General features: G+C 41.7%; 1 protein-coding gene across 2 annotated transcripts in view; it reads right to left on the bottom strand.

Annotated features, from left to right (window-relative positions):
• Nucleotides 1–5,193: 5,193 nt before the first annotated feature.
• Nucleotides 5,194–12,709, bottom strand: part of FBXO25 (F-box protein 25) — a 63,292-nt gene continuing 55,776 nt past the window's right edge. The window contains exons 10-11 of one of the 2 annotated variants that reach the window (XM_084623452.1): nucleotides 11,886–11,912; nucleotides 5,194–6,480 (exon numbers count right to left, since the gene is read on the bottom strand). In XM_084623452.1, the coding sequence (XP_084479578.1) occupies nucleotides 6,391–6,480; nucleotides 11,886–11,912 (117 nt within the window). In that variant the 3' untranslated portion in view covers nucleotides 5,194–6,390. The remainder of the gene's footprint in view (nucleotides 6,481–11,885; nucleotides 11,913–12,709) is intronic. The other variant, XM_084623453.1, reaches the window with a different exon arrangement.

Genomic DNA, 12,709 nt, shown 5'->3' with positions numbered 1-12,709 from the left:
ATTCATCACAGTGAAGGAGGCTCCACAAACAGGTTAAGGAAAGTATAACATCTATTAAAAGTACTGTACAGAATGTGTAATTGAAATATTTTTAAAAGGCAATGTAAACCAGCAAAACATAACGGGAACTGACTCCTTGAGCAACAGCCGAATTTTGATGTCTCTGTACCTATCTCTTTGCTCTCGCCCGACAAGGGGGGAATGATTGGGGACAAACAGAGACATCTCCTGTCTGGGGATTGGGTTTGGGCACTTGGTGGGGTTCAGGGAGTCCTCTTGGCTCATTGTTCTCCTCCTGGTTTAGGGTGCCAGTGGAGGGTGTGGTCCTGGAAATCCTGCAGGCTCCTCCAGGTTGCTCAGGGGGTGGACTGGGGGGAGGAGGAGGAGGTGGTGGTGGTAATTTAAGGAAGATGCCGTGGCTATGGTAGCAGGTGGACCCCCAACGCATTAGGGCCCCAGTTCTATCAGTCTTTCCATTATAGCATGCTCCTGTTTCCTATGGTGTAACACCTGCCCTATAAACTGATGCATCAGTGTCTCTTTCTGCTGAAAAGCCTGAACCTCCCATGCCCTATGGCACCTAGACTGGTCCTGGTTTCTCCTGTCCATGCCAATTAACAGGTCCTTCAAGATACTCCTCCCTCTACGGTGCTGCTCCTGCCCACCTGGTGGAATGGTTTTCCTCGTGGGAGCCAGACATCCTGCCAATCCAAAGACAAGGGAAGCATTATTTTTTGTCCTTTGGAAGAAGCCAAGAAATTCCCCCACATAAGTTTGCTGTGAAAGGCCACAATATTGATACTTTTCAGCATTCCAGAGCTGCAACTGTTAGACTACTCTGGATTTTCAGACTTTTGCAGCCCATGAGGAAAGAGCAGTGGCTACAAAGGGTAAGCTACATATACTAATGTTTTATGAATTTCCATAGTGTGTCAAGGGGTGGGGTGGGGTGTGGGTGACAGTTCCTTCCAGGGGCTAAGTTACCAGTTTGCAATTTCTTATTTTTTTTTTAGGCTGGGCAACCTTTGGAGAACATAGCATGTTTTCAAGGTACCCAGGCTGAAAAGAGAAGTGGCATTCCACTTCTGTGGAGGAAACCTATGCCAGAGAGATGTTTCTACTAAGGGACAATGTTAGAGGGCTTTCCTTTCACACTCTCCCCTGCTTCTTGTCACGCAGAAAGAAAGCAGAAAACCAGAAGTCTGAAGTGTAGACAATGCAATGTTTATTGAGGTTAGTTTCCAGCAAATGTGTTCCATAACTCTTGACTCTGCAGAGCCTTGTTTCCCAGTGTCTCGTCCCCCCCCCCACCCCCAAGGAGGCATGCTCCCGGTCCCACCCCTTACAACTTAGGGTCATGTTCCATTTTGGGTCTGGGGTCTTCATCCCACCTCTTTTGTACCCAGTGGGAGGGGTAAGGAGTGAGTTTGTGCTCCAGGTTGGGGACAGGCATTTCTTTGGTCTTTTAGTGTTTTATACCTCCCCTACAAGTCCCTTTGCCCCTCCCAACTGGTTGCTTGCTTTTGCTTTGATAGGTGTTGAGGCAATCTTAAAGTGTGCTCTGAGTAACACTTTAACTGCTCTTATCTATTCCCATTGTATTAACAAATCCATCTGACTAGGCAGAAGCAACATCACAGTGTCTTTGTCTACACATATCAGTAGAAGAGTATCAAAATTCTATCCCAGGCAAACAAACAGACCTATATACTACAAAGCACCCCTCTACCTATTACTGAATGGAGGGGTTTGGTCACCTATAACAATGGACCAAAATGATTTGCACTTCCATTGAAGCTCAGAATGCAGCTGGAGTTTCTGCTACAACAAAAGTTTGTTGTATATACTTCCGGAACTGGGAGGCAAGTCAACTGGAACTTGACTATATTCTCAGCTAGCATACGGAGCTTTGATGGAAAGGGAAATATGAACCATGAACAATGCGCACACACACCCTCCTCCACCCTGGCATCACCACAAAACCTTGCCCTGTGCCTGCCTAACAATGATGAATTAAACAGAGAAAGAAAAAGACACAGTACAACTTTATTTTTGTACCCTGATGTTTCAGGTCAGCACCAGATCACTCTTGCCTCTCCTCTGCAAAGGGACATCCTCTTGGGTTTATGCAGCTGCCAGGCAGGGTCCTGCCCTGAGCCCCATTTCCTGTAGCATGTCTCAGGGTGGGGCAATGACATACTCAGGAATGGTAAAAATTCTGTTGTCTTCCAAGTGAGAAAGGATCGCTGTGACTAACTTTTCCTCAGACAACCAAAAAGTTTTCCCTTCGCTTTCCTGCGTTTAACCTGCATCTGCCACCTCAACTTCACCTCCATTCTCTGTGGTTTCTGATGTAAGGGGACAGTATATTTGGGGTTGGCTGAGAGAACTGAAACTGTATAATCTTCCAAGGGACAAAAGAGAGCTGTTGCTAACTTTAGATAAACAACCATAAGTTTTCTATAATGAACCATCCCCAACTGGGAATCTTTCTAAACCCACTCCCTCTGATCCACACAGCACCAGAACCATCAGTGCCTGCATGTTGGGTGAGAAATGAACAAAGATTGTTTGTTGATCGGCTTTATTGCTTCTGCAAAATGCATAATGGCTAACTGGCAATCAATAAAATGATTGATTTATAGCTGTGTTTTGCTCAGGGAACCTGTAAAGATGGAAGTGGAGTAGGGAGCTGGGCTTAAAATCAGGACTATAGCACCAGAGTAAGAGGGGATATTGGCAGGGAGGGTGGGGCAGTCCATTCTAACTCACCAGCCTTGGGTCTTGCTGTGGTTCAGGTTTGGCGGGGGCAGGGTGTGTGTGGATTTTGTCAACCAGCTTCTTTGGGTAGAGGGGGCAGAGGCACGGGCTCCATGTCCTGCAAGTCTTCCACAACTTCCTTCATGGTCCCTGTTGTCACCTCACCCTGGCCTCCATTGGCATCCCAGCAATGAGGCTGGCAGTGTTGGGGTGTGTGTGTGTGTGTGAGCAACTTTAGGCACTGCCCTGGCAGCCCTGGATGGCACCTGGTCCAGCTCATCATAGAAGGGGTATGAACAAGGAGCCTTCCCGGAGTGACTTTTGGAGTCTTTACTGTCCTGTATAAGAGCCTCATGTGCTTGATATGTTCCCATCATTGGGCCAGAGTCCACTGTATGCCCACCTGCAGCAGCCTGCATGAAATCTCCAGGTACAAGTGTATGTTCCTGTTGCTCCGGGGAAAGTTGTAGAGGATGCTGTACCCCAGCCACACACTGATGGGGCCTGGGTGTGGTCAGTGGGCCAGGTGGCTGCTCTCAGAACAGGCTCCATGTTCATGTGTACTGGTTAAAAAAAAAAAAAAGTGCAGTGGAGAACTGCTCTGGTGTGGTCAGCACAGCTTGCTACTACTGGTGAAAATGGGGCAACAGACAGGGATCTTTATAGATAGGGTAAAGGACAGACAGAAAAGATTTCAGTGCCCTGTGGGTATTGGAGGACTATGGAAATGCAGAACCAGGTACATGCCCATTGCCTCTACCCACCCAGCCCCCTGGCACATGTATAGGGCCATGCCACAATCCAAGATGGGTCCTTACATACACCCCCTCAAGCATGCTAACTTACCCTGTACTTACATTCAGCTACATGTTTCCAGGGTTTAGCGGTGGAAAGTAGGGGGCTTCTGGCATGATCACATGCATGGACATGTGTACAGGCACTAGTGATGTTGTAACCTATAAGGGTGAGATTTACTCAACTTTTGTAACGCATTGGGCACCTCAGCTGAAAGCGCTGTGCAAAGTAAGCAGGCAGCTAGTGTGAGGTTAGATAATCTGTGCAGTACTGTAGCATGTCAAGTATGGTGAAACATTTAATAAATAAATATTTACTATGCAATGCGCCAGAGGCCAGAGCACACGTTTGTTATAATTTGTGCTAATGCTCTAATCGAATGACAGGGTCTCTACTTTTGCCTTTGAAATGTGAATTGAGCCCCCCCCCCAAAAAAAACAAACCCAAGCCATCTAAAGTTAGGGTGACCAACTCTAGAAAAAAAATCTCCCTTACCTTAGAATAAGTCAAAAGTATTTGAACAAAGGAGCTTCAAGGATCAAGGGCTAAAAATTCACCAATATTAGAAGGGGCAGAGAATAAAGTACTGCAGAACGAGTAAAGTGAATGAATCAGCTTGAATACCTGGACCATATAATAGCTCTTAGGGTTTTGCTGTATCTCCCAACGCTGTAGTCTCTACCTTAATGCAGATTGGTTTAGCGCATCCCTCTACGACCGTCCCCTCCTCTTGTCCCTTCTTTTGTTACACGAAGGGCTGCTTTAGTTAAATCATGCCAGCTATGGTGTGAAAGCTTTCTGAAAAAGGAGACCCTTGTCTTATGTCCTAAAAGTGGTCAGAGGATCTGACTTTCTTGGGGACCTGATTCATAGTCAAATCCCTTAATGAGATGATTTTGTGAAAAATCCTGTAGCCTATGAAGTCAATGGCAAAACTCCCATTGATTTTAATGGGCCCAACATTTAAGCCCTTAAGCTCTGCTTCTTATATGCTTTACCCTGGTCTTACTAAACTGCACTGTCTCAGAGAACACAACTGGCTTGACAGCGTGTGCATGGAGAGAGGGTTACTAGAACTGGCAACAGAAGCACACTAGTGCAGTGGCGTAATTGGAGCCCGGAGGTTGTGTGTGGAGGGTGGTCTGTCCTGTAGAGGAGGTGGCAGCTGCATTCTGCACGAACAGTAAACCCTGCTTCCTTACCGTCCTCCCAAGCATCCCAAGTTAAATGTTAGACTCAAAACAAACACCAACACAACCCCAAAACCAACTGCATCGAGGAGGGAGTCTTATGAGCTCAACATCTGATTTTTATTTATTTCAGCTTTAGGGCAAAAAGGTTTGTTACCTTTCACATGGGCATCGATAAGGACATGGCAGCAGTATGAAACCCAGGGAAGAACAGTTCCCTTACTGTAAAGAGCTAACTTTTCTTTTCAAGCACTTAAATATTCTCTTTCCCACCCGTGCTAAAGGTCTGGCTCTGTTAATATAAATTAAAAATGATAGGAGAACAGTAGATATCTACATTTTTCTTGTTCGGTTAACAAATGCTAACCTGTATTGGTGATGGACACAGAAGCCAGTGCTATAAATTCAAACAGACTCATTTCTAAATGCAAAAGAAATTGCTAGAGAATAATAGGTAAAACATGATTTATTACATTGTGTACAAAACTAGATTCAAAACAAGCAGTGTGATATATAATATGTTTTGTCTTTACATTACACAGTTGGTAAATGATCTCTCCAAAAAACTTTGTGAATAACATTGTTATTTCTTCCTGTCTCTGGACAGCGCCCCTCCCCTCCTCTGTAATTTACAAGGCATAAGAAGGTAGCTTCCTGCAGAATTCACATCTCTATGGGGTTAGTCAGCAGGAGGTGCTCCAGATCAACAAGCGACCTTTTAGTGCAAAGAATTTCCAGCTCAGAGCCTCAGTTACTAGAACAATATAATACCACCACTGTACCAGAGGCCTAGCAACATGCTGTATTAATTTTCTGCTCAGTAATGTGTCCTTTCTTGAGGATGTCTAAAAGTCCTTCTGCAATAGTTTAACACCAAATGTAAAATAAAAATTAAATAAAAATAAAAGACAGCGGCTACCATTGGAAAAATCCATCATTCTTCAGCAGCCACTGAACAGCCTCCCATACTATTTAGGATGTCTTTAAACAGGTTTGATGTAGTTAATAAAATACCTTTTAAGAAAATAAATATTTTGCATAATGTATGTACAGAGGTTGGTTTCCTTCATAACAGGTTCAACAACAGATAATCACAACTCTATATTTTATTCACACACAAACTCACAATGATTAATGCCAACTTGGTAACTGACTTGATATTTATGAAGGAGTCCAAAAAGGTATCAGATGAATATTTATAAATGTGCAAAGTGTATGTAAGTACTTGGAAAATGGTGGCATAAAAAGAGTGAAGGATTAAGACAAATTGCTTTTGGTCACTCCAAGAATAGCCCTTCCAACAACTCTCTCCCCCAAGTCTCAACAGGCTTAATGAAATGTTAAATCAGTACAAAATGGACTTAAAGGCAGGACTAAAAATGTACTCTTTCTTGGATTCAAAAGAGCCTTTTGTAGACATGCCTACAGAATGTGTCTTCATTGGAGATATTTATTCCTCTTCAGTTCATTTCTGCACACAACAGCATTTGGAATACACCTCTCCAATTTCCCCCCTCCCTCCTAGACATCCCTTTTTACTATGAAGTACATTTAAAAAGATACTGCACACAAAGCATAATACATACTGCATGATTCTTCACAAAGATGACCAAAAATAAGAACGAAAACAAGGCCATTGCACCTCTTAAAATTTGAAGAGATCAATGAAGTGCTGTGGAGAAACTGGCATGAAACAGGTGTCTGGATCATTGGCTGTGCAGGGATGCCCTGTATCCTAGCAAAATTAAGAGGAGGGAAAAAAGTTATTTTCTCCTTTAAAAAAATACTCACAAAAACAAAAAGCTGCTGAGTATTGATTTTAAAAGAAAAGAACTGCAAGAATTCACACCTCAGTTTTACATTTTAAAAAGACAAATTAAGTAGCTGGACAACTGACTAGACCAGTTTTTTAAGTCACTGGCCTTCTGGAACTCTGGTTCAAAGCCTACAAGGCCCTTCCCAAGAAAAAATTGCCAAGAACATATAGTTACTTAGATTGGAAGCTCCTTGGGACAATGACTATCTCTTTTGTTATGTGTACACCGTGCCTATACAGCAACACAATGGGGCTCCAAGCCCTGATTGGGGTTTCTAGGCACTGCTGTGATACAAACAAGAAATCATAGAACAAGCTTCTCCACATTCCCTCTCCCTTTGTCCCAAGGGCTTTTGGACCTGTATAAAACAGACAGAGACAGCCTGTACTCCAGCAAACTTGAAAGCAGAAAAGATGCACTGGGTGGTGAGGAGGAAATAGTTACCTTAGATCCTTACTCTTTAATGTTGCCTGGCTTTAGGCCTTAAGGAAAATGTGGACCTTTACGATGGATATGAAAGGGGGGTGGGAAGGGGGCGGGATTGCACACTGGAATAGGGATGACCCACCATGAAAGTAGGGGGTTGCAGCATGGAAAGTAGGGGTTTGCAAAGCTGGTGGCACTGGAAGAGAGAATGGGGAATACAATAAGTGATTAGATCTATAGGCAGACAGTTGTGTGGGACTCCGAAAGCAAGGTTGAGAGGTTTAATCTTGACGTGAGGGCCAAGACAAAGCCAGTGAAGTGATTCAGAAAGGGAAATGATATGGTCTGATCAACCAGCAAGGAGTATAATTTTGGAGGTGACACTTTGAATGGCTTGGAAGGGAAAGAGAGAAGTGCTAAGGCAGTGGTGGTGGGAGTTGCACTAATGGCCAGAGCTGGCGTGGGTATGGATTAGTATTTTAGGTGATATGCCTTAACTCACTTTTGGGCAGATCATTATAGAGAGGAGAGAGTACACAAATAAATGGGAGAAGAACTTTAATTAGAGCTTCGGGGTTGGATACCATACATTACAATATTGGCTTTACACACACACATGCAAACAGTAACATAAACCCACAGGCAGTATGGTTAACATTCTTAAGGCAAAATGACTGGGGAAAGGAAATGGAGAGAAAACTGTAGGGACAGCTAAATAAAAGTAGCAGCATTTACATTTTATCAATCCGAATGCCCAATTGTTTATCTGACATGGCTGGTGGACCAATACGTTTTGGAGCAATATTATTCTTGGAGAACTGTACAGTAGCACTTCTTCTGTTTCTTTTTAATTCTTCCTCCCTAAATAATTATCCCCTCCACTCCCCATCTTTTCTCACTTTAGTGCTAGCTGTGTGCTCAACAAGACAATCCCTACAACAAACATGGTTACACGTGAAGAAACAGAAATACAGGAGACATCTGTTTCTTGTTTTACTTTTTTCCTAGCTGTTTCCCCCTCCCACTTTCCCCTTCTAGTATTAACTATTGGGGGGGAGGGGTGGGGTTGTAACATTTTATTTTTAAAGAAGTAAGAGCAGGAGCAATGTGGAACTTTGCAAGTGGAAAATGCTGCAGAATCAGATTCTCCTGCAATGGACTCCAGTTCTAAAGATTTTCAGTGCTACTTACTGTCCTCTTCTGCAAGGGAGGAAGTGGTCAAGTCATTGAAGGCTACTTCAAATTGTTCCTCAGATCTGTTGGGAAGCTAGGGCAGGAAACTCAGGGCTCTTCCCCTCTACAAATACCATGGATTTGAAGGAACCAGTTACAACATAGTTCTTGTGTTGGAGCGAGCTGTATTTGTAGTGGGGAAAAGGCCCTTTCGTGTGCCTGCCAAGAGGCTTAAAAGGCCGTGGGGATTGCCACATATATCCATTTAGGAGAAACTCTCAAGGAGTAAAAAGAAAAGGAGTACTTGTGGCACCTTAGAGACTAACAAATTTATCTGAGCATAAGATGAAGTGAGCTGTAGCCCACGAAAGCTTCTGCTCAAATAAATGCGTTAGTCTCTAAGGTGTCACAAGTACTCCTTTTCTTTTTGCGAATACAGACTAACACAGCTGCTACTCTGAAACCTCTCAAGGAGTACGCAGTGCTTGTCATTTATCATTTCAATAGCATTACTTTTGAGTTTTAAAGACTTAACACTCTTAATGCTTAAGTGGTAAACTGTGGACAAAAAGCCTTGTGTGGCAGCATAAACTGGAACAGGAGACAGAGGTGAAAGCAGCTATTTTTATTGCGGATCCCCACGCTGCTTCTAACTCACAGCCAACAAGCTGTGCTCTTTTAGTTTTTCCATTTCAACATTTCCTTTATCTTCTGAAAAATTACTTTCAGAAGAAGGATGATAGGAAACTGAAAACAAAAACTGTCAAAATGTATTAGTTGTAATTAAACTGGGCCACGTCCTAATTTCCATGCTTTGAGCTGTAAGGAGACCAACATGCACACTTCTGGGTAGTTTTAAAGAACTCCTTCCCTGCCATGGTTATTTTACTATTTTCTTATATTTCACTGTACCAACATAAAATGCCAACAGCATTCAGAAGGAATGAGAGACAGAGTGTGTTTTAAAGTTATGTGCATTTTGGTTAATATCTCTTGCAAATACTCAAACATATACTAAGCATGCATAAAATGCCAATCATACCTTCAGTATTTTATCATGCATACTTATTTTCGGTGATTAGATTCAACAAGTCTAAAATATCCTAGCAAAGGCTTGCTAAATTTGACACTTTAAAATGCAAGCTTTCATAACAGTGGAAAAATCATAGAAATTGGATCACTCCTCCTCACCCCCCCCCCACTGTACTGTATTTAATTATTTGGGAAGATACAAGGTTGATGTCCCATTTCCCATATGTCCCCCCCCCACACACACACACAAAAGAAGGGCAGCAGCAGAGCAAGCTTCCTGCACTGCTGTGGTCCTTGTTCTAGGCAGAATATTTGTAGCAGGGGTGAGGAGAGTGTAATTCGCACCCAATTCTCAGTTTCTCCACAGATACAGCCAGTTGTGACACTGGAGGAATGGCTGACAGATCTCCAGTTTGTTTTGCATATGGCATTTTCAGTCACTGACTTTTGATCTATACTGGACTGGTCAGGGTTTAAATTGTGACCTCAAGTTGAAAGGCTCCGTCAATGCTATCCCACTGAGCCATCTGGTTTTGCTTTAAAACTAATGTTATTGAGAGCCTAGCCTCAGCACGAGGCTCTTGTATTGCTGAAAAACATTTAGGATTTGAATTAATTTTATGATTAAATGCTCACATGCCTTTTGTAACCTGTAACAACCATTATCAGAAGGAAATGCTATAGCTGCAGTAAGCACAAAGTCCTGAACAAGTCTGGAAAGTGAGGTGAGTAAATATCTTAAAAGACAATGTTCATAAAGCTCATAAACACCTGCTTTTTAGTGTACTTGCTACGTATAACCATAAATCCAGTGTGTTGAGCAGAAAGGCTCAAAGAAGGTAAAAACACAGTAAAGAAATCATACAGCCTCTACCATTAACGTTACACACCACTGCTGTCAATGGAAGTATTCCACTGACATTTCAATGAGGAAAAAACGGAACTGTATTTCACAGAAAGCAAGAACTTAAAAATGGGAGCTCTGAATTCAAGTCCTTAAAATCTAGGGATGGAAGCACACATATGTAGGCACAATAGTGCAAGCTAAGGATGAAGCATCCATTTTAAATGGCGGTCTAGATGCCATGGAACTTTTGAAAGGGAGAGTCTCATTCTCTAAAAATAAATACCTTAGTCTAGGTTTAAAGAAAAAAAGTGTTAAATGAGATTTTAAAATGAAGATTATTTATGTCCCTTCTTTTGCTTACTGTCTAAGGACAGAGTCTGAGAGCAGGGTGCTCTTTTAATGACATGGGAAGCAGAGAGAAAAGCTGATAAAAAAGTGAACATCTCACAATAAGGTACCTAACTGAACTGCCTTCAGAGACAGGGAGGATAGGAGATGCTGCAGTCAGCCCAGAAAGATGCCAAGGGCTTGGAACGGATGAAAGCTGAACCTCACTTATTCTCTTGAGAAGGGCTCTTCTACAAACTGCAATGGCAGAGGAGTCTTTCTCCCTGGAAATCAGATACTGTAACTAGCCAGCTAGCACCCACCTTCTCCCCATTGCCACCAGAACTCATTTCCCAGCTTCTGGGACCTCTGCCTACCAGAGCTAGATTCCTGGAGAAGAGTTAGTTTTGTTGCCCTCCACAGTCTTTCTAAATGTAATTCTAAGCCACAGCCTGTCAGGTGTTGTCTGTTTTGTTCGTCACAACAGCATGAAAAACACCTTCCCAAGCTCCTCCTTTCAGTCAGGAAGAGAAGTCTGAAGAACAATCAACTAAAATCCATTTTTGTTTTTTAAACCCAGATAGCAATATTACTATGGAAGAGCCTTATGGATTTGAAGAGCTATATGCATGTTTTTATCAGAGGTAAGGCATTGCATATCCGCTGGTGAATCTGAATGCTCTTGCTTCTGAGAGTTATTTTGATTTAAAATCTTGCTCATGCATAATGATTCACTTCCAATTGAATTTCAAGAAATCTATTTAACTAGATCAAAATAAATGTAAGTTGAAAGAAAATGTGCACTGCCTACAAGGAGCACCGAATGATAAATATTATTGTTTTCTTCTCAAAATTTCAGCTTCATTGCAAATTATGAAGTTCCCATGACAACCATAGGCCTCCAGTGCTCTAATGTGTAATTCTTTTCTGTAAATGTCTCATTCAGAAAGCAATGTCATCATTTCCTTTTCCTCCAATCACAAGAGGTCTTTTTTAAAAAACTACTATTTGTAGAAGGTCTTCGAGTAAAACAGGTTAAAGTGTCATTAAATTATTCAGTGGGGTAAAAGCAATTCCAGTACCTTTGTTTCATACTGCAGAGACAGAATTCTGTGATGTTGCCTTTACTGTTCTCAGATTTCAGTGCTGAACTAAATCCATTAGAATGTGGAAACAGCCATTAATGCCTACTTTGTGCAAAATTCATCCTTCGTGTAAGAGGGCATAAATTTCTGAGTTCAGTGACAGCTGCACCTGCTTACATCAGAGGCTGAATTTAGTGCCTTGAGTTGAAACAGTACAGTGAGGAACACTGCAATAAAAATAGCAACAACAGCAAAAAGTGCAAAGCTGAGCTTGGAAGATTACAGTATCTAAATAGTGTCAACAGCTGCAGAAATAGCTTGTTCTTAGCCCATCATGACAAACCGAAACATCAATTACAATTGAACATCTTGTTCACTTCAACATTACAGAATCAGCATCGATAAAAGCAGGGATGAAACACATATGAAATACCTTGAATAACAAAGCAAGGTGGTAGTCCTTTGGGATCATGAAGGAAGAAGCAGGAAGGAGTGCAATAAAGTAAAAGAGAGGAAACATTAAGATTTATTGGACTGGCAGTCATTTGGAATAAGAAGCTTAGTATATGATTTTGATTATTATTTGCCATAGGAATATTCTGCACTAGATTATTTTAATCCATTGGCAAACAAAGCCCACATAACAAACTACTGCGAAAACTCAGAGGAGTAAGAACAGGTGTTAGAGCGCATCATCTGCTTGAAATAGCTTTTAGTCACTGCATAGTGCTTCAATGATCTGTTTACCGTTGAAAAAATTACCATTAAAGAAGGACAAATATTCCATCAGTCATGTCCAGCTCTAGACCTGCTGAAATGTATTATCCAGTTAGCAATGGAAGAAATTTACCCACATTGGTGACACCACATAATAGTATGGAAGAGTTATGATATAAACAAAAAGCGCTCACAAAGATGCATCACTTAATAGTACTAGATGCCAGCACTTTTACTCCACTGAGTAATTACATAGTTAGTCTATATTAAAAATGATCAGTCTTTTTTTGAAAAATCACTTCTCAAAGTGTCATTTGAGGTGTTGAGTGTGCGCTATATTCATTTCCTCTTTTAATATTAAAGAGTACAAGATGTTCTTTTATATATTACCACACCTCCTATGAAGTAGTTAGTAATGATTTCACTTCTGTATTTAAGTTTTCTACGATCATTTGTTTTAAAGGAATGCTATCAATAAAAAAACCCTATACATTGCTGTCTGAAGGTTTTTTAAAACTATTGTTACAAATAACAGCTATG

This window comes from Lepidochelys olivacea, assembly GCF_965140295.1.
Source record: "Lepidochelys olivacea isolate rLepOli2 genome assembly, chromosome: 3".
Classification (NCBI taxonomy): Eukaryota; Metazoa; Chordata; order Testudines; family Cheloniidae; genus Lepidochelys; species Lepidochelys olivacea.
This window is presented reverse-complemented; position numbering and strand designations above follow the sequence as displayed.